Here is a 20,898-nt window from a genome sequence, read left to right as displayed (position 1 = left end):
GGGTTATAGATTACGCCGAGCCCCCTATTTTCTATGGCATAAGGGCACGTTTCAGGGGTAATGAAGTGTTCCGGAGGCCGATATGATCCGGCGCTCCAAAGACACTAAAATTGGGGAAATTTTCTTCTTTTCACTTCCACCACTCAAATCCGTACTCCTTTCATCTCACCTCCTCTCCCCTCTCTCTTCTCCTGATATACCTGTCCTTCTTCTCCCCCCTCGGCCCCTGCCGAATTCTCCGACCCTGCATCTTATTTCTTTTTTCTTCCTGTGCTCTCATCACCTTGGCCGTCTTCATCACTCTCCTGCTTGCCAATTGGTCAAGAGAGCCTTATGTACATTACTTCTCTATTGTGTACTAATACGCCAATTTGCTGCTAATTTTGCCTCTTTCGGTGTTTTTCTCAAATCGCCTCGCATTCTTATTTTCTCCCCATCGTACAGCTCCCACCCCTTCACCTTTCACCTTTTCGTGTAATATATCCCAGTTAAACACCATGGGCCTCGGCAACATCATTTACTTCGCTTTTCACCCTTCAGAACTGAGGTCGATCATCCAATGGTATGTTCAGCTTCTCAATCGTTCAGTTCAATGGCTGACAATTCCTCTTGGGGATGGTTAGGAAAGTCTGGCATAACCCTGTTCATGAACGTAACGAGAAGAACGAGACGGAGACGCAGAAGGCCTGCTTCAAGTTTCTGGACCTCACAAGTCGGAGTTTCAGTGCTGTGATCAAGGAGTTACATCCAGAGCTTCTTTTGCCGGTCTGTGTTTTCTATTTGGTACTTCGTGGGCTTGATACAATAGAGGACGATACCTCAATTCCCCTTGAAACCAAGGAACCTCTACTGCGCAACTTCAAAGACTTCCTAGAGCAAGATGGATGGACTTTTGATGGGAACCGCCCGGAGGAGAAGGACCGTGAGCTGCTGGTTCAGTTCCACAACGTCATTACCGAGTTCAAGAACATGAAGCCTGCCTACCAAGTCATCATCAAGGATATCACCGACAAAATGGGTAACGGTATGGCTGACTACGCGCGCAAGGCTGCCTTCGAAGATGCGAGTGTAAAGTCTGTCGAGGAGTACGATCTTTACTGCTATTACGTGGCTGGGTTAGTGGGTGAAGGCTTGACTCGTCTCTTCGTGGAGGCAGAGTTTGGCAACCCTGCTTTGCTGAAGCGCACACGTCTTCACAAGTCTATGGGTCTTTTTCTCCAAAAGACAAACATTATTCGTGATATCCGCGAAGATGAGGACGATGGTCGACGATTTTGGCCGAAGTCCATATGGTCGAAGCACGTCGATAACTTTGAAGATCTGTTTAAGCCCGAGAACCGGGAGGCGGCTCTCAACTGCAATTCTGAGATGGTCCTAAACGCACTGGAACATGTCGAGGACTGTCTCTTTTACCTTGCCGGTCTGCGCGAGCAGAGTGTTTTCAACTTCTGCGCTATACCCCAGGCCATGGCAATTGCTACATTGGAACTTTGCTTCCGCAACTACACCATGTTCGAACGGAACATCAAGATAACCAAAGGTGATGCATGCCAGCTTATGACAGAGAGTACGCAAAATCTGCGGGTTCTGTGCGACGTTTTCCGGCGCTATGTGCGACGGATCCACAAGAAGAATACCCCCAAGGATCCCAATTTCCTAAAAATCAGTATCGTCTGCGGCAAGGTCTGTACCGCGTCTCCTATATTTGTACCGTCACTAACTGGCACAGATTGAGAAATTCATCGAGACAATCTTCCCTTCGCAGGATGCTGATGCGGCCAAGCGTCGGGTTGAAGGCACTTTGTCGGAGGCTGAGGCTGAGAAGGCTCGACAGGATGCGGAGACACGCAAAGACGTTTTGCTCATGATGGGTCTTATGGGAGCAATGGCTTTGATAGTCACCGCTATTATGGTATGTCCGTCTTCCTCCCTCTTTTACATGGATACTGACCTTTCCAGATTGCAACGGCGTGGGCTATGGGCGCCCGGTTCGACCTTGCGTGGAAAGAAATAAGGGAGGGTAATTTCAGTCCGAAAAAGGCAGTGCAGCACGGCGAGCTCTGACCAACATTACGACCATTTTGATACTAATTATACCCCTTCACTGGTGGCACGCCACGATGCCTTATGATAAGTACGCACATATAATATTACTAATACCACTTACTTCTGCAACCTGGCCCCGCAGCCGGCGTCCCTCAAACAAATGGTCCAACTAGCACGGATGTCAAATTGCAATCCAGCCTTTCTATGACTGTGGTTGTGCCGAAGAAGTGCTGATATGAAGTGGATTTATCCGACCAGTGACGTACTAGATGTGTGTCCTGCAGCTACGGCTGAGATGGCATACATCCATTGAAGATCTGGAACATACCATTCTCGTATTAAACGTTCGTATCATGAATATACTACTTTTCAAACGACTTTCCTCAGTTCTTTTCTGCGATTGGCGCTTGTCTTCGTAGATAGACGATTGGCAAGTATTACAAATCGCTCTGCTTGCCTATAGGCTTTCTACGTAGATCTTGGTTTTCGAAGACAATTTTCTACATATCCCCTGACTCTTATCGTCAGCTCCAATTTCTATCGATCCGCACACAACACACCAGAAAATAATTCGATGGACCAACAAAGTCAGTCAGAACCTCTACCGAACATGGAACCCCTCTCTCCAGCCGATTTCCGCATCTACAACCGTCTCGCCGAACAAATGGAAAATATCGTATGTGATCAACATCCAACATAATCATAATCCAAACTAGATTAACAAAGCTCAACAACAGCATAACGGCTTCCGCGCCACTTGGGCAGAGTTAAAAACTGCCTGCGATCCACCTCCATCCCGGTCCCAGTTCCCAACACCGTCCCCACTGGCAAAAGGAAACCCGGACAGCACAGACTCAGAGATAATCCTCCTCGGCCTCTCCTTCTGCTCCGGCCTCTCAAGCCACCACTCCATCGAAGAACGCTACATCTTCCCGCTCCTCGCGGAACGGATGCCCGAGTTTGCGGCTGACGGTGTTCTAACCGACCAACATGAGGTTATCCATGACGGGCTTATCCGTTTAGGTGCGTACTTGAGGGGCTGTGAGCGAGGATTAGACGGGGATGAGGATGGATGGCGGCTAGACAGGGGTGTACTCAGGAGGTTACTAGAAGGGGAGGACGGCAAGTTTGAGAGTGTGCTTTGGGAGCACATGGATCAGGAGGTGGAGTTGTTGAGGCCGGAGAGTTTGAGGAGAGTGTGGGGGGTTGAGAATGTTAGGAGGTTTGTGATGTAGGCAGCTAACAGTTACCCAGTCACATCGGTGGAGGTTCAAGTAGGTCTGTTCACTACTTAGCAGCGTAAGTATTAAGCGTACTCTAACTCCAACGAACGGCAAAAGCTCAAGTAGCTGCGCAGCTGGCCCTTGTCGGTATAATGAGATCTACGGAGAGCGCGCCCACTGTACCAGCTCACGGGTAAACCAGAGACAGCCCCCATCCGCAGGCAATCTTGTAGTAAAAAATTGCAGACGCGCAGGTAGGTATACCTTGTAAGCAGGCATCCCGGGTTCCTAATGCTTGGAAATCGGAAACAACCTGACGATTCTGGTCTCGCTCTCGGTCACGCAAATCGCCCGAGTCTTTGTGGAATTGGCGTGAGCTGCGTTGTACCATACATCATACGAATGACTGATATGTAAGATAGGCGACGACTTGCATTGCCTGCGGAATGTTAGCCCTAGTCAGGAATGCACGAGCACAACCCGTCCATTCCAGCCCGTCAGTCATCAGCCAAACCAGTATAGTTTCCTCGCCCGTCTGCTTCAAACCGCAGAGGTGAGCGATATGTGTTCATCGATTGCTCAAGTCTCTGTCCAGAAGCAAGAGGTGGAGTTTTCAGCATATGTACTCTGTATTCATGGTATGGTATTGCATAGCGGCATGGCTGACGGCATTTGCGCTGCGTCGCTATAGGAATGAAATGCTGCTTGACCCAGTCAATGGGTGGTGTCAACTGACTTTTCTAATCGTGACTCAAGCCGACGTCTGTATGGGAGATATGACGTGATAGCGAATGATGCGGTGCTCTGTGCGCTGTTCTCCGGCTTGACATGAGTATGAGCCTGAGCAGTTGGTCGGGCTGTTAGGGCTAAGACGCAGCATTCCTGACAGTGACTGGAGTGGCTCTCTTTCCAACCCCTCAAGTTTTAAAGAACGAATGTCAGATTATGTAATTTCCCCCGCACTGCTGTCGATAGGGGGGTAAGATGAAGTAAAAATATCAACATCTGGGGATTTAGGCCAGAATCAGGTGCTAGGGCTTATAAGTCGAACTTGCATCATTGCATGCCTTGAGAGTTTCAACCTTCAGCTTCGGTATAGTTTTTTGGGCATCTGTGCATTGTCGGTCTTCCGTCGAGAAATTTATTAACAGATTCAGGGGTGTTCGTACCCTTATTTTATCATTATTGGCAAATTGATGAGCTTAATCTTAATCACCTTCTCCATGCGGCTTGGTGGGTAGGCGAACCCGGTGGTTCCAATAGTGCAGATGGAGCCCCTAACCACAACGAGTAATCCGTATACCGCACCGAACCATGACTATTAGAAGCTTTGATCCAGCTACTGGGGCAAAAAAAGATCCGGCTGACAGTTTATTAGCAAGGCAGATCCATATCTAGCAGGTTGCCAAGGCAGGTGGACGAGATCCGGAGTCCCCCGGCCACGCGTATCATCCCTTTGCGGAAGTGGGAAGTGGATTAGCAGAATTGGCGCACATAACACTGTCCGCATGCGATCGTCAAGCGTCATCGGGAATTGAAAATGGAGAGGACGAGGAGATGGCTGATGGCTGGTCAAATATTTTAAACTGGCGTAGAGTACCGCGGGGTGGATGCTGTAGTCCCTTTTTCGCTACTCTCTCGTCGTCCATATTCTCCCCTTGACTGGTAATGCGCCCCCAATTTGCCCGAGTCTCCTTAACAGCATTCGTTCTATATTCCTGATAAGAAAACACTTTGAAAATGAAGCTCACCCTCACCTCAAGCGTCCTCACAACAACCACGCTCCTGGGCAGCGCCCTCTCCCTCCCACAGACCTCCAACCTCGCCTCACGCATCCAAGCCCGCTCTCTGAACCGGCAGTCGCATCCCCTTACTCGCCAAGATGGCGGCCACGCAGGCGCTCAAACGGGCTTCCGGATGGCCAGCACAGCCGCTGTGGCCTACAGTAACAACTGGGCCGGCGTCGTCCGCGAGGAAGCACCACCTGGAGGCCCTTACACAGCCGTCAGTGCGACATTTACCGTGCCCAAGCCGACAGCCGCGCCAAATACAGCAGGGTTGCAGGCTGGGTCGGCATGGGTGGGCATTGACGGTGACACATACAGCAGGGCGATCCTGCAGACAGGCGTGGACTTTTACATCGACAACGGACGCCTGTACAATGATGCGTGGTTCGAGTGGTTCCCCGATTATGCGTATGACTTTAACTTGGCCGTAAACACGGGGGATGTTATTGTGGCCAAGGTCGAGGCGCTTTCGCCGAGCAATGGGGTGGCTATTATCGAGAATAAGAACACTGGGCAGACGGCAACGCAGACGATTAGTGCGCCCAAGGCTGATGCGACATTGAAGGGGGTGAATGTGGATTGGATTGTCGAGGATTTCCAGTCTGGCGATAGTGCTGTTGCCCTCGCCGACTTTGAACAGGTCACGTTCACGGGTTGTGAGGCGAGGGCGCAGAATGGAGACTCGCTGGGGTTGGACGGGGCAACAATCATTGAACTCAAACAGAACAATAAGGTGCTGACCGAGGTGACGGTGAAGGGGAATAATGAGCTTACTGTTGTCAATAAGATGTAAGATGCTCTGTATATAAGCTTTTTTCCCGTGTCATCGCGTTTTGGTTTGGCGTCGGCGTTATATCTGGGGGACTTTTTGGGGATTCTTCCTGTTTATTTTGGGAAGGTGAGGCATGAGAGACATGTAGAACAGTATGATGATCAGACTGCACTTATTGAGGCATTCTGAAATACCGCCCAAAGGTCTTCAGGGACAAAAAAATATGGTTTTTTGACCTGCCAACTGCATCCTGAATAATCTACACCCTCGCGTGAATACTCCGTACAAGTGTATACAAAATACCTGCAAGTAACCCAACCCAACCCCAACCTAAACTTCACTTTCGATATACGCCCTGTAACATATCCTTGCTTGAGTGGGCGAATCCGGACAGATGTTGGAATGATCAGCCAACAAGGATACAAAACAACCACTTGTCACGAAGCATGCGATAGTAAAGAAGGGTTCCTTGACTGGGTGTCAAGGATAAAGACACCATGCGCGGTTCGTTTTTGTTATGTCAGATGGATCGGATCGACAGGTTTCGGCTTTGCGCGAATGAAGGAAACTGATTGCTGACAAGCCTGTTCGTATATTGACTCTAGCAGTAACTCTTTGTAATATTCAAAGTCAATCCGTGTCACGGAGTTGGGGTGGGAATTATCCACTTGCTTTCGGTAAGCCCGGGAGGACAATATCTGTGATCTTGGTTGTGGAATATGCCGTTGATTGAGGGCGCGGCAGAACAACCTAAGATCGTGAGTTTGCGAGTAGTATAGTATAAGCTTACCATTCCACCCGCACTGTAGGGACACCACCACGGAGCCTCCATGATTCCATGTGTGCCGAATTGGTTTCACTTATCCAGAGCTGACGATATTTGCATATATGCCGTCGAAGATCTTCTGAATCAGATGCATCTGAGGCTTCGTCATTGGCACCGATTTTTGTTATCACGGTATCACTTCCGCATATTCCAATCAACTGTCGCAGCCGTCTTCGGCTGGCAGGTTCCTTTTGTGAGAACTGTCGTTCTTTAATCGTTACACTGACTGGGATGACTTGGCAGGTTTCGCCGCCAGATCGTGGCAGCTACTAGGTGGCATCATTCTTGAGGTCAGTTGTAAAAGGCCCATTGCGAAAACTACGACTGAGAGTTGTTGGTCGGCTGGGAAAACTATTGATGCATATTGCGCCTAAGCCTGTACATTGAGGTGGGGCCATGATCGGGCCGTTAGAAAGCTGTTGGTACTCATTGTCTGTAACTCGTGCGGAATGAACTGTGTTAACGCTGCTCTTGTCGTGAAGCGGCCTGCTAGCATCTGGTGGCGTCATGCAGCGGTCTAGCCGTACCAAAAAGCTTCAAGACCAGTGCTTTTGAATGCATAAGAACTAGAACGGTGTCTCTCTGGACTCATCTTAAGAACAAAGGTTTATTCTAGTCAGTGTAGAGAAATAGCTGAGAGTTTCATGAGGCTTCGGTCGAGTCGCAGAGCGTATCTGTGCAAAGTTAATGTCTCATATGAACCCCGACTCGTCTGAACTGAATAGCCGCAGAATTGTCCATCTAGCCAAGTATTAACGAGAGTGGCCTGCCAAGAAGTAAATGGATAGTCAGTACCGTTTAATGGGAACTTGGGTGACAACCTTGCCTTATGGGTACTTTATCAAATGGCCTCGGGGCCTCAAATGCTTGACCTGGCCTACAATATCGCGAGACTCTCGTATATGGTTGGTCTTTGGCGAGTGCCAACATAACAGCAATCATCTTGGACCCTATTGCTTCAATTTGACAGGGGCCTAAGGAAGCCAAGAAGCTGCAACCTCACAGCCGCATCAGCGCCCGCCACGTATTTCGGCTAGGAATTGCTAACCCGGAATTTCCCATGCTAACGTTGACTGAAAGCCGATCTGATTGCACAGAGTTCCTCGCCATGACATGTCTCATAAGCGTCAAGTCAGTGCCGCGCTTAGAAGCATAATCAGCAAACAATACCAATCCGATGCGGCCTGGTCCTTGTTCATGCCGCAACGCTTATGATCTGTCCAGATGCCCCATGGCTGTGGTGAAGCCACCGTCTTCCAGGGCGTCAAAGCCATGTTTTGCGGACGGTGTAGGGATGAAGGGAAAGCGAGACCCATTTTCTAGCCAATTCTTGTACAAAGGTTTTCACTGGTTGAATGCCTGATGAAGCGCCGTGTTGGCTCAGCAATTTATAGGATTACTTCCATGACTGGCTGAGAGGTCTTTCTTTCGAAGGCGCCTGAAGGATACTTTGGGTGGAGAATTGATCCTTAACTCATGGCTGCGTCGAGTCCAGTAGATTCTAGTGTAGAGATTGGTCTCATTCAATCTCAAGCATGCTGGATTTCGCGAATAGAATATCCTAAGTTCAAAGCTCTGGGCAGTGGTGACGGTTCAAGGCATGATTCAAAGGGCAACCTGCAACTCGCGGATTTTCAGTATGCCTAACCGTAAGTTCAGAAATTGGGGTAGATTACTCGATACTCCAGGTTCAGTACGATTGAATAGGGAATCATTTTTTGAGCATTCCATAGCTGAGGTCTCCAGCTCCGCTGGCAAGAAAGAGAGGTTGGTCGGGTAAGTAGGCTGAAGCCGTAACTTACCGTTACCGAGTAAACGATCCTTATCGATAAGCTACAATTCCTACTTGTAGTCCCTAGCTCAACAAACACAACCCCGCCTTATCCCAATCAATAGAGTACGCGATCAACCAAGATGAAGATCCTCCTCCTTGATGGTGGCCTAGGAACGACACTCGAGTCTTACCCTTTCAATATTACCTTCACCTCTGAGACCCCTCTCTGGTCGTCGCACCTCTTGATCTCCTCCCCATCCACCCTCCAATCCGCCCACCGCGCCTTCCACGACGCCGGAGCAGACATCCTGCTGACAGCAACCTACCAGTCCAGCCTTGAAGGTTTCGCAAGGACAGACGCAAGCCACACGATCAATGATGCGGAAAACTACATGCGATCTGCCATTCCGCTCGTCCGAGGCGCGATTTCCTCCTCTGCGAGGCAACGTCCACAGCCGTGTCGCGTTGCGCTGTCATTAGGCCCCTACGGTGCAACGATGTCCCCAGTTGCGGCAGAGTACACTGGGGCTTATCCGCCTGAGATGGACGGGGAGGATGCGTTAAGACAATGGCATGCGGGACGGCTAAACGTGTTTGTTGACGATCGTGAATCATGGGACCAGGTGGATTTTGTCGCTTTTGAAACACTCGTCAGGGCGGACGAGGTTTGTGCTGTACGTGGAGCGATGAAGGACGTTTGTGTAGGACCTGAAATACACAGAAGGCGAAAACCCTGGTGGATATGTGGTGTCTTTCCCGCGGAGGAAGTGGATGAAACCCAGGTTAGACAGTGGGTGGATGCGGCGGTTGGACAGCGCCCGGGCCTGCCGCGACCATGGGGCATTGGGCTGAACTGTACGCGGATTGAAAACGTCGCAAGAATTGTTGCGATCATGCGGGACGAGTTGCATTGCTTGCTGAGCAGGGGCAAGGAAGATGGCTTCGTGGATGAGTGGGACGCAGCGTCGGGTAAACCATGGCTGGTGTTGTATCCGGATGGCACGAAGGGCGAGAAGTACGACCCTGCCACCAAGACATGGGTGGCGCGGGAAACCGTTGTGCGATGCCCGTGGGATGAGAGTTTTTGGGATGTGGTACAAGCGCAGTCAGAAGGGGACTGGGAGGGCATCATTGTCGGAGGGTGCTGTCGCGCCGGACCAGCTGACATTGCGGCATTGCGTCGGAGAATTGATTCATCACTTCACTAACTGTACCCGTAGCCGTCTAGGAGCTGGTGTCGATCGAGCGGCATTGTCTGGTTTCGCTATCCAGTCTCTCACGGCACGGACCACTTGTTACAGGCCGACCCCAGGCGTCTGCTGATTTGGCCGACCCAGGTCCAACTGGACAATCGTCCGGATGCATGGCTATACATAGTGGCGGCGGGTGGACAGCCGCGATGGGCCACTGAGGCTTTTTTGTTGGTTTCTAGCTACCCAAACGCCTCGACCGATGACGTCTAGCAATTGCAATGGCAAGCCTGACTGTGGACTTGAGCAATGAGCCGAGATCACGCCCCTCGATCCAGCTCCAAAGACTTCCTTTTTTAAACGGACGAAATTAACGGTCAATGTGAAATTTGCCATGCGAACTCAAGGGTGATCCATTGTAGCGGTCTGAAAGATCAGCAGCAGCGATTTTCTCAATCTCATACTCTGAGTAGATGCGGCGCAGTCCAATATTCTGATTATGGCAGGCGTTGGATATCCACCTCCAGGTGATCTATTTCCTACGAGTCAGCCGCAGGATCCCAAGTTGCCTTCTCCGACCTTAGTGGTCTACGCTGTACTTGCTGGGTTCATATGAACCACCAACCATATCCACGCCTCCACGATCTGAATTTCTCCAGAGGGAATATGGAGACCATTGACAGGGACCGAGCATAAAGTTCAAACCATTCGACCTGTGCCTAAGCACCCTGGGATATCCTCCAATGTCCAAGGATTGCACGTGTGCTAGGCTGGCACTAGAGACTAGTCAACCAAGATGGTGCATCCCGGCCCAACAAAACGAGGCGATGCAGCATACACAATGGAATTATTGCTCTAATCCCGTCTCCGCGATATGCGAGTCAAATAATTGCCTACATCGCATAAGACCAGGATAGGCCAACCAAGGCTCCTGCGTTGGCTCCAGACCATCCCAACGCCTATTTACGTTGGAAAACCCAACTGTCAGGGCGCAACAGGGCGGGCTGAGCGCACGGCCGATTCCCATTTTCCGTCCCTTAAGTTGGCTGATTATATGGTGAGCGGCCAATGACCTAGTCGGTAGGATCCCAGCGCATTGGGTCGTATATTGTAGCGCTCCTCTCGCCTTGGGTTTGGAGACGCTGAGCTCTGAGCTGTAACTGACTCTGGTCTCTAGCTGCGTCAAGCGGTGAGGCCAGACAGCCCTGGTTTAAATCAGAGACAAACAAGAGACTATCTAAATAAAAAAAGCAATTTCAGCGAAACGGGCCAGCACAGCTCAAAGGTTTGCTTAATCATTTAGTCGACGTAGAGTACATAGTTTGGTGGTTATTTATTTGTCCACGCGGTGGGAGTCGGTGTCAGGCTGTTGCGTTGATGTATACCCGCCGATAGATCACATTCACCTACTGGTCAGACTCTCTTTGCTTATAAACTGTGCACGATCCTCAGACGATCTGATTTATCCAGTAACCAACATTTCAGTTCGAATGGATTGTCTCGTCCTCGAAAAAATTCCACCCTCTCCGCCAGCAGACCCAGACTAAGGCCCTGATTTCCCACACAACTACAAGAAACACAAAGACATGAGCGTGACCGTGACTGCATCAATGGACTCTGATTTCCCTTCTCCTAATCCATCCATTTCTCCCTCTACAGACCTATCTTTCTCCTCAGTCGACCATGACCACGACCTTTCTGAAACCGACATTGACATCGACGTTGATATCGACATCGACGTCGAAATCGATACAGACGACGCAACTCTCGCCAGGATCCAAGCAAAAATAGCCCATATCAAAGCGCTCTATGATTCTGGAAAGCCTCTTTTCCCGCGCGCGTTACTTGCATGTCTGGATGCCCAGATCGACCGCGCCAGTGCCGATACAAATGCGAGGATCGCAGAAGAAATCATCGAAAAGAAATGGAACACCGTCACAATTCCAGATCTTGACGGCACCCCGCATACCTATAGCCTCAAAGTTCCCGCTTGGTGTGTCGACTTCGCAACAACATACCGCATTGGCTACAGCAGCATCCAGAACCTGACGTGCATCCACCCGTCATTCCCGGAGATCTCTTTGCGCGACAGTTCTCCGGTTAGTATATGCTATACATCGTCTCCGGATTATGGGGGCAAGGTCTCCTTCGAGCAGGTGGAGGAGCGGTTCAAAGAGAGTGTGAGGAGGTGGGAGGAAAGTCAGACGTGCGCCGATTTGAGGGTTGGGTTGGAGGACTTGATAAGAAGGGGAAAACTAACTAAGAAAGTGAGGAAGATTGTGTGTTTTGGGCTTGGTAGCTTGAGTCTTATCGAGGAAGAGTTTTGTGTTGGCAGGGCGCATGCGCAGCATGCGGCTGTTGGGACGATGGTGGCTGTTCTCAAACAACAGGCGAAAGCTGGGAACGGGATGAAGGAAATGAGTCGGGACCGGATTGAGCTGGAAGGGGACAAGAAGCCCATGATCATGGATACTGAGACGGATATACTAATTGCCAAAGAAGGCGAAGAGAAAGAAGATGACGAAATCAGGTGTTACGCCCAAGACCCAGCTTACAGTGAAGCCGACTGGTCTCTGCTGCGTAGCATCGGAATCCAACCTCTTGATGATCCGAAGGGATTCTTAGAAATTGACGAAGAAACGCTGGTCTTTAGTGTCAGTCCCAACGTCCCCGTGAAGCAAATCGTCGCCGACGTGCAATGGCCTGGTGCAATGATCTGGAATACGGTGGCCGAAGAGGAGAGGGAGGCGAGGTGGGAAAAGAAGATGAGAGACGGGGAGGAGTTTTGGGTAGTGTATGTCACGCTTTTTCTTTTCCCTTCTCTCATTTTGTGCATACTCCCTAGAAGCGCGTTGAATGTGGTTGTGGGCTAATCTGTTTACTGAGACAGGCCTTTCACCACAGACCCCGACTCACAGCGGGTGAGGAATATGGTACAGAGTTATACGAGTATGCCGTTGCGAGACTCAAATGAGTATTTTGGTGATTTGACAGTCTATGTTCGATGATGGGTACTATCGGGGGCAAGGGATAAAGGTTCGTGTATGGTATGGTGAAGAGTTTTCTAGTCCGTTTTTTGGTGGCAGGTTAGGATATTTCTGGTTTAACAAGGTATTAATATGCTAGAAGGTTGCGAAAGTGGCTTCTATTGGTCAATCAGTCAAGGCAGTGTGCAGTTAATCAATCATTCTTCCTGAGCGCCAGGGCCACCGCAATCGCCGTGTTGTTACAGTGGCTAATCGTGATTTGGATGTTAGTGATTCCCTGCGCGAAGGCAACTTCGTGGGCATAACCATGGAGCTGACTCGTCAGCCTCTTATAACCGTAGCATGGGAAAAGGAGGGACTAAGGTACGTACAACAACTTTAGGTATGCCATCCACGTCGAGAATCTCAATCTGGTCCATCGCAGTCCCCGCTCCAGCGGAGGTCGTTTGCAGGCTCTTGAACGCTGCCTCTTTGGCAACCCAGCGCCCAGCAAAAGAGGCGCGGGGATCCGGTGCGCTGAGACAGTAGTCGCGCTCTAGCGGAGTGAAGTTGCGGCTGATGAATATGGAATTGTCGACGTTAATACTGGAGATTTCTTCAACGTCCACGCCAACTGAGGCTGAAGCTGCTGGTGACGAATGGTCAATTGTTGCCAGCATGGCATAAAGCGCTCCATCCACTGATACTGCTGCAGAACGTGGGATAGAGATATCTTGGTGCTTGTAAGCCGTCCCAGGTGCACGCGTTATCTGGCCGTCAACGACACGACTGGTGGGATCAAGGAAGAAGTTCTGCATCGCTTCAGGGTCATTCCATGGCGGCCGGGTCTTAACCTGCACTAGATTATTCTTCATAATCCTGGAGACGAATGTGGGAGATGCTGAGCGTTGTCGTTTCGTGGTACGGGAACGGTAGTCTTCATAATCAGCTTTGGAGAGCGACGCAAACAGATAGCGCGGCGAGACCATGATATTGATGGCGCCCTTCTGGCCGAACCCGAACGATGTGAGTAGGGTGGCTTTGACCTCGGGCACTTTTAAAGATTTCATGGGGTAGACTATGTGCTCGAACTCTCGTAGCTGCTTGTCAATGTTATCTGCGTTTCGATTCCCAGGGACGATTTTTTCTTGCATCATCTGGAGGCACCCATTAAGTTGCCAGGCACCAGCACCGGCTTTTGGATGCCCAGTCAATGATTTTTGGCAGACAGCCAGTAGCGGATTTCCCTTTTGGCGGCCAAGATGTCTCATCTGCGTGTTGATGACACTTCCTTCATTGACTTCGTTGGCTTTGGTCGACGTCCCGTGCATGGATACGACTTTGATATCGTCGACGGTAAGACCCCAGGTCGCCAAGCTAGCTCGGATGGGAGAAATTGATGGATCTGAAAGGCGGATATTGTTTGCCCACCGATTCTGGGCGTCACGGATTCGGAGGCTAGCAGCATTGCTTGTTTCTGACTGGTCGGGCTTTAAGGTCGTCACCTGTCTGGGGTGTGATTTCTTGATCAATGCAATCTCTGCATCGAAAACAGCGCGCCGAAAGTTCAGATCAAGCAGAGGTGATTCCTTGGCTTGATCGTTCTCACGAGCCGCCGTCAGGATGCCCTTTCCTGGTGCCGGAATAGATCGGCCAATTTGATCACTAGCCATATGGGTATATGCAACGACCCCGTAGATTGGCAACCCCATTTCTATAGCAAGTGCCGCACTCATCAGAATCTGTACACCACAACCTGCTGACTCGGCAAACCCGCTCCTGGAGCTGGCGGTTGGACGAGAAATATCAGCTGGGGTTCGTCCCTTGGATAGTTCTTCCGTGCTATTGGCCGTTGCTTTGATATTCGCGAATTCGAAGGCTAGCTCCTCACCATAGTCATCACAGCCCCCAACGACTGCTACCTTGCATCTTCCGTTTTGTATAGCCTCACACCCTATATCGAGGGACTCGATTGCTGTAGCGCATGCGCCCACCGGCGTCTTGAGCGGACCGGTAGCTGAGAGAAGAAGCATATTCACCCAAGCGCCCATTGTATTCACAAAGTGCTCTAGAATGATGTCGCCTCTTATTTGACGGTCTAAGAAACGGTCGCGGTACATGTTCTGGATGACTTTCATCGGGCCACCTCCGGAGCCAAGGCAGTTGGCCAATTCCGAGACGTGAATGTATTGGTAAATCTCGTATGGGTCCTTGATTCCAGCAGATAGGAATGCTTCCGAGACACAGCAAAGCGCATATAGTGTAGTCACGTCCACTTGCTGTACAATTTCTTCAGGGATTCCGTAGCGAGCAGGATCCCACCCTTCCGGTATTCTCCCGGCGACGACTTGATCGAATGGAACCGCCTTAGGGATCATTAAAACTGCACCTTTCTTGATATATACTCGGCAATTATCAGAGTCTGCGATAGGTTGCAATGTGACACAGTCTCCATGCCGTAGTTTAAAAGCTTCAGCGGCTGATTTCGATGTTTCGAAAGGAGCCAAGTCTTCTTCCACTGCTACTTCGTGGAGAAGTTCCTTGCGAGACGGATCGTAACTGTCTAGTTTAGTTGGTTTTATCAGACGGAGACCAGCATGAGCCATAATATGTTTATGGTACTTCTGGGGCACCTCATGGTCTTGAATAGGTGTCTCTGTGTCTGCATCCACCCAACCCACATAGGGCCGGCCTTTCGCGTGTCCGTCGACGTGCTTGATGAGGCCCATAATCCAGGCCATCTCAATATAGCCTTCCAGGCTGAAATCTCCCCGATGCTCAATCTCCCACCGCGTGCGAGCATTGCCCCACGGACCTAGTTCGGAGTAGCCTACAATCACTGGAATGCGGGTAAGATCGATCATTCCCTCAATATTAGGATACCTTTCGTTCACATCCGAAAGTGGCGGAAATTGTAGGCCTAACCTGGCGTGTCTAGTTGTTGGTAAACCTGCCTCGACATCGGTACTTGGTGAACATATCATGGCCTGCTCACGCGCATTCTCCTCCGCAATGGCGATTTGCAGAATCTGCCTTTCTGATATCCTTTTTCGAGCGGCTGAGATTTCCTGTTTGATATTCCACATCGATCCTAGACCCCCGGTCAAGTCGGCATATATTGGTGTATCCTCGGCAAGGGCAGTCAACGCAGGCGTCATCAATGCAAGAATATTGAAAGCCATTTCTGCCTGCGTGAAAGTGATGACTCCCAGTTTCTCTACCTCTTCAGCCACAGCGTTTGACGTTTGCATTATAGCTGTGCCTCTTGTCCACCCAATCACTGCTCCGCATATCGTCAAGTATTTGGACCAGTTCTCCGAGTAAAACCGGTTGAATAAAGCCTTTAAACCGATTTTGGCTTCGGCGTACAGCCCGTCTCCACCGAAGGTACCTTCGTTACAGGACATTGGCAGAACAATCATGGTTGGCCTGTTCTCAATACGCAGCCTTTCCTTTTCTTGACGCACCAAGCCAATAAGACGCAAAATGTTCACGAGCATGGCCCTTAGTGCAAGCTCTTGCCGACCTCCAAAAGCGTCAGGTTCTCCGACTTGGGGAATAGCGGCAAACGGTAAAATATAGTCCAGGTCACCGTCCGTAGGGGAGTCAGGGCCGTAGATATGCTGCACCAGCTGTTCGCAGTCTTGCTTGCTTGCTTGGTTGAAAGGGAAGAGGGTTAAAGATGACCCCTTGGCGCCATACTGGCGATACATCTGCTGATAGAAATCTGCGCTCTGCGATATAGATCTACTCGTTGTGACGACGATGCGGGCACCGCCGCTCAACAGCCCTTGAATCACGCTCGCAGCAATTGAACTAGGGCCGGCCCCAGTGACCAAGACTGCTTTATGGGTAAAGGTAAGGCCGGTCGTAACTCCAACATCTAACATAGCATGGTAGATACTAGTAGCTCTAGAATCATACATCCAGTCTTGTCCGTCCTCTCGAGTCTTGATGTGAATAAACGGAGCCGAAGTACGCCCTCCGGGGCATGGAGGTCCATATGCCATAGCTTCGGGATAATGGCTGATTTGCCGCGGAAGTTCATGATATTCAAGACAACCCGCATCTGTGACTATCGTTTGAGGTCCCATAGGCGGGAGGTTGTGGACGAACAAGGGGTCGATGGAGAGTGTTTGGTTGCCCAAGGTAAAAATTTCCTCCAAGATCAGTTGAAGCTTATTCATAGGGGCACTAAAACGTGATTGTAGCCCAACTAAGTGAGCTCGAACGATATCTGAACAGTTCGTATCCCATCTGTTCAGCAGACTCTGCAGGCGACTTTCCATATCTGGAGGACAGGTACTCGAGGAGTCCTGGCATATCTCATTCAAGAGCCGTATAAGTTCTTCGCGAGACCAGTTCCACCAAGAATCATATTCGCGGACTTGTTTAATATTGAACAAAGGCTTGATTCCTGCAATGAATTGTTCATCCAACTCGGTATTCAATAACCTTATTGTCTCTTCCATTTCAGCAATGCGGGATTCCGACTCTGAAATTGCCTTCTCCGAAGCGAGATAATCGACGCCGAGGTAGCTTGCCAACGAGTCAAACTGCGCCCTGTATAGCTTGGTGCGCTTGTTCATCTCATCCACATCAGTTACGTTCATAACGACCGGAGCAAGAGACTCATGGCCGTCAGCAACCTGATTCGACGGCACCAGGGATATCCCTTGGAAGGTGGCATACTTCGTTACCAAGTCGTCAAGGTAGGCTCGCGCTTCATCGGCATTTGCGAGACGCCTCGGAGGCTCCATGGTCGGCGCAAAGCAAAGAGGTATAGTGGCGTGGGATTTTGTAAGCCCCCAGCGGCTGTTCAAATATTCCTGGATAGCAGTCTGGTTAAACCCTGCTGGCATTTTGCCGGATATAAACCTCGTGATGAGCGTAGACATCGCCTTGCCGGGAATGCCACTGAACTCGGGTTGAAATGACTCTGCTAACGATGATAGAGGTTTGTCTTCGACACCTTCTGGTACCCGACCGAATTCAGCCACAAGGTCACCGGTCAATTCGTTTTGGAGGGTGGATTTTCCTTGGCAGTCAGAAACGAGTACAGAATGGGCAAAGATAGTGGCATACCTCCAGACAGATCACGGATGGTCTTCTCAACTGGGACTTGATCGAATCGTCGACGAAGTTTTTGCGCCGTCATGGCGAGAATGACATGCCCTGCCTGCAGAGTGAGCTCTGCACTGGGAATAGAGCTCTCAGGCAAAGCCTTGGAGGGAGATGGCGACAGTTTTGGGCGATGAGACGATGTAGTGGGTTCGAATAGAGGTTGCGCGGGCTGAGAAAGCGGATAAGCGGTTTGGTCGTTTTGATATTCGTACAAGATCTCGGGCAGATTATCATGGTAAGAGAGGAACTCAGGTCTGTAACAACTCGCCGAAGGACGCTGATCTTTCTGGATACTGGCAGACTTTTTTGCCATCGTGGAGAGAATTGTCCGGGGCCCTATCTCGACGAATCGTTGAATGCACGGCTCGCCCCGAAAGAGCTGCTGCTGCGTTTCGACCCTGCCTGGATTAGTAGAATATAAGGGCGGGGGAGTATGGTGGCCCACCATCGCACGGGAGATGCCAACTGATATCTAAAGAGTCAAATTCTGATACCAGGGTAAGTTCACCGACTGACTTACGAAAGTAATTCAATAAAGAGCTTCAAGGCTCGGTCATTGCTTTCGAAGCCACGTGCTTTCCTGGAAGGCGCCAGGTCCGCGGTGGAGGAAATAGCCATGCTAGATTCGCTCGAGCCTACCAGGTAACTTGGGTTGTCAAAAGAAACAGATGTCAGAGGACAACTCTTTTCATCGCAAAGTAAACTGCCCCCCAATTGTATATCCTCATACGGGCTATCCGGCTCTCCGGCTCTGGATAAGCAAGCTCGGCGTTTCTGCATAACCGTTGACCCATCGTTCGTTATGCGCCAGATGCGACAGGAACTGATTCCGGTTGCATTGTAAGTCGTACAGTGTAGGACAGCCGTAAAAAACTCCGAAGGCACCGGACTCTAACCAGTGTATGACAACCGAAGAATAGGGATGAGCCTAGGCGTGGACGTTAGTGAGACTCGGAACACGATATCTAGAACGCCATGTTATAGGCTCTGGTCATGGTCAGCGTGTCGTACGTGGTAGGGATATGGTTTCGTTCACTCAATTCATGCGCATTAGAAAGAGCCTGATAGGGGATTCTCGAAGATCCTGCATGAAGGAGCCAGTTTGGGTTACGAACGTGGTACTGACCGTTGGTAAGCATTGTTATTGCGAGAAAACTGGATTTTCAGAATTGCGTCTTCTTTTCCTTTGCCATTGTCTAGCCGAGGAGAAGTGAGGAAGAGATAGTGAGAGTGAGATCGTGTCAACATGGCCCTGGAAGAGGTGCCATCCGCCTCCCGTGACCTTGACCATTCAGCGCTCCGGGCTCTGTCTTCTGCTTCCCCTTCTTCGTTACCCTCTTCCTGCTCACGATCTACTACATGTCTTCTATTCCAGTCCAAAGGCATCGAATTTAGGCTTTCAATCCCAGACACGTTTTTGTCCATTGTCGAACCACATCGAAACGCCTTCCTTGCTTCGTATTCCACCTTGGGCAACACTCAGAGTCCGCTCGAGCTGGCATTGAGCTTCCTGTACTTCCTACTTGACCAGAAAGTCTCGCCGCTTGTTCTATCGTCAGTGTTACGAGCATTCAACTTGGAGTTCCTCGGAAACGGGAGCGAAATACATTCCTTGATAGCAGACCTAACACCTATACCGAAGCAAAGGCAACGATGGCTAGGAATATACTACCGGTTCGAGGAAGCAAGCGACGAAAAAGGCGCGGAAATACCGTTGAGTGCGATCTTTCAACATGCCAGAACCAACGAATTTCAACTAATGGCCGTGTTCGGAGGCCAAGGGGAATGCAGTCGAACCTGCCTCGACGAGTTCGCAGAACTTTACAGCTCATATGAACCGATGCTACGTCGACTGGTTGGAGTTATTGGGCCCTGTCTCTACAATCTCTCCACGAGTGCCGAGTACAGCTCATACTACAGAAACCAGCCTTTGGACCTTAAAGCCTGGATTACTGATGAAAATCATGTTCCCGACCTTGGGTTTGTTGCATCAGCTCCCGTTAGTGTTCCGGTCATTGGCGCACTCAGTCTCGCTCGATATTGTGTTACCTGTCACATTACGGGATGCAATCCGGGGTTAATGAGATCTATGCTGCGGACTGCTACTGGCCATTCGCAAGGTCTGTTATCGGCTATTGTTGTTGCTGTTTCAGACTCTTGGGACAGCTTCTACCAAGCTACGGAGGAAGTCATTGAGCTTCTATTTCGCCTCGGCTGGGAGTGCCACCACGCTGCACCTTGTAGCATGGTTCCCGCAGCAAACTACGCGGACGTGGGTGGTGCGAACGGGCCGTCCTACATGCTGAGTTTACGGGGCCTCAAGAGACAAGAGACTGAGGCTACGCTCGACCATGTTAACGCAAGTCTACCGGAGGATAAACGGCTTTACCTGGCACTGGTCAACGCGTACGACCAATTTGTGATAGCTGGACCAGTCGCCTCTCTGCTTCGGTTGGAAAGTTATTTAGTCGGAATTACTAGCAAAGATATCGACCAAAGCCGAATTCCCTTCCGAGATCGAAAACCATTTATCCAGCATAGCTTCCTTCCGGTCAGCACTCCGTTCCATACGCCGTACCTTACCAGAGCTGCAGCACGAGTAAAGAAACAGTTTGCTGCCCGTCCCATCCATACATGCCGGCTGGCGATTCCTGTTTATCATACTCATACCGGCCTAGACCTCAGGAAGCAAGGGGGATGTGCACTATCCATCGCTATAGATGCCATTGCCTGTGAGCCGTGCAACTGGCCGTGCGCGGTGGCAAGCTATCAGGCATCTCATATTCTTACATTTGATCGAGGTGGCCTTGCACCTTTAATAAAACGCGTGAGAGAAGGATGCGGCGTTAGAGTTGTCCAGGTCGCTGACCTCGATACGAGAGATTCTGAGATGGCAACCATGCGAGACCTGTTCGCCACGAAGCTTTTGCCCACGTCAACAAAAGTACAGAGCTGGGGGCAGCAGTTTCGGCCAGGTCTGGCGTCGGGGGCAAAGATTCAGCTGGAGACACGACTGAATAGAGTACTAGGAGCACCACCAATTATGGTCGCAGGAATGACTCCCACGACGGTACACCCCGACTTCGTGGCCACTATTATGAATGCTGGCTATCACGCAGAGCTCGCCGGAGGAGGCTACCATAATGCCTCCGCGATGGAGGCTGCTATATATGATCTTGTTTCCAGTATC

The 20,898-nt window shown here is 50.4% G+C and overlaps 6 protein-coding genes across 6 annotated transcripts; 5 read left to right on the top strand and 1 right to left on the bottom strand.

Moving 5' to 3' along the window:
- The first annotated feature begins 157 nt into the window (after positions 1-157).
- erg9 (bifunctional farnesyl-diphosphate farnesyltransferase/squalene synthase) lies at positions 158-2,535 on the top strand. Its single transcript, XM_073737837.1, has 4 exons — positions 158-562; positions 624-1,683; positions 1,730-1,912; positions 1,960-2,535. The coding sequence occupies exons 1-4, from the start codon at positions 498-500 to the stop codon at positions 2,062-2,064; spliced, it is 1,413 nt and encodes a 470-aa protein (XP_073593183.1). The 5' UTR covers positions 158-497; the 3' UTR covers positions 2,065-2,535.
- Positions 2,536-2,656: 121 nt separating this feature from the next.
- On the top strand, positions 2,657-3,281 carry BDW70DRAFT_162627 (hemerythrin domain-containing protein; the record flags this gene model as incomplete). Its single annotated transcript, XM_073741158.1, has 2 exons — positions 2,657-2,722; positions 2,784-3,281. 2 exons carry the CDS (start codon positions 2,657-2,659, stop codon positions 3,279-3,281), a joined length of 564 nt encoding a protein of 187 aa, XP_073593182.1.
- A 1,728-nt stretch (positions 3,282-5,009) lies between these two features.
- Positions 5,010-5,849, top strand: BDW70DRAFT_170373 (A4/G1 family peptidase; the record flags this gene model as incomplete). The annotated part of the gene is made up of 1 exon (XM_073742908.1): positions 5,010-5,849. One exon carries the CDS (start codon positions 5,010-5,012, stop codon positions 5,847-5,849), a length of 840 nt encoding a protein of 279 aa, XP_073593181.1.
- A 2,707-nt stretch (positions 5,850-8,556) lies between these two features.
- Positions 8,557-10,182, top strand: BDW70DRAFT_141830 (homocysteine S-methyltransferase family protein). The gene has a single exon (XM_073737836.1). The coding sequence runs from the start codon at positions 8,569-8,571 to the stop codon at positions 9,634-9,636; it is 1,068 nt and encodes a 355-aa protein (XP_073593180.1). The 5' UTR covers positions 8,557-8,568; the 3' UTR covers positions 9,637-10,182.
- Positions 10,183-11,102: 920 nt separating this feature from the next.
- BDW70DRAFT_170371 (SRR1 family protein) lies at positions 11,103-12,592 on the top strand (the record flags this gene model as incomplete). Its single annotated transcript, XM_073742907.1, has 2 exons — positions 11,103-12,412; positions 12,523-12,592. The coding sequence occupies exons 1-2, from the start codon at positions 11,205-11,207 to the stop codon at positions 12,590-12,592; spliced, it is 1,278 nt and encodes a 425-aa protein (XP_073593179.1). The 5' UTR covers positions 11,103-11,204.
- A 206-nt stretch (positions 12,593-12,798) lies between these two features.
- On the bottom strand, positions 12,799-18,326 carry BDW70DRAFT_170370 (uncharacterized protein; the record flags this gene model as incomplete). Its single annotated transcript, XM_073742906.1, has 4 exons — positions 12,799-12,963; positions 13,001-17,622; positions 17,670-18,106; positions 18,229-18,326. The coding sequence occupies 4 exons, from the start codon at positions 18,324-18,326 to the stop codon at positions 12,799-12,801; spliced, it is 5,322 nt and encodes a 1,773-aa protein (XP_073593178.1).
- Positions 18,327-20,898: the final 2,572 nt, after the last annotated feature.

The sequence above is a fragment of the Aspergillus foveolatus genome (genome assembly GCF_047715535.1).
Source record: "Aspergillus foveolatus strain CBS 279.81 unplaced genomic scaffold BDW70scaffold_53, whole genome shotgun sequence".
NCBI classification, from domain to species: domain Eukaryota; kingdom Fungi; phylum Ascomycota; class Eurotiomycetes; order Eurotiales; family Aspergillaceae; genus Aspergillus; species Aspergillus foveolatus.
The sequence above is the reverse complement of the archived record's forward strand: the minus strand, read 5'-3'. Positions and strand labels throughout refer to the sequence as shown.

What these genes read in the sequence shown, in the direction of transcription:
- BDW70DRAFT_141830 (XM_073737836.1), top strand. Translation starts at nt 8,569, where the DNA reads ATGAAGATCCTCCTCCTTGATGGTGGCCTAGGAACGACACTCGAGTCT.
- erg9 (XM_073737837.1), top strand. Translation starts at nt 498, where the DNA reads ATGGGCCTCGGCAACATCATTTACTTCGCTTTTCACCCTTCAGAACTG. An exon ending in CTGAGGTCGATCATCCAATG is followed by an intron (nt 563 to 623) that starts GTATGTTCAGCT and finishes GGGGATGGTTAG; the next exon opens with GAAAGTCTGGCATAACCCTG. An exon ending in TGATAGTCACCGCTATTATG is followed by an intron (nt 1,913 to 1,959) that starts GTATGTCCGTCT and finishes TGACCTTTCCAG; the next exon opens with ATTGCAACGGCGTGGGCTAT.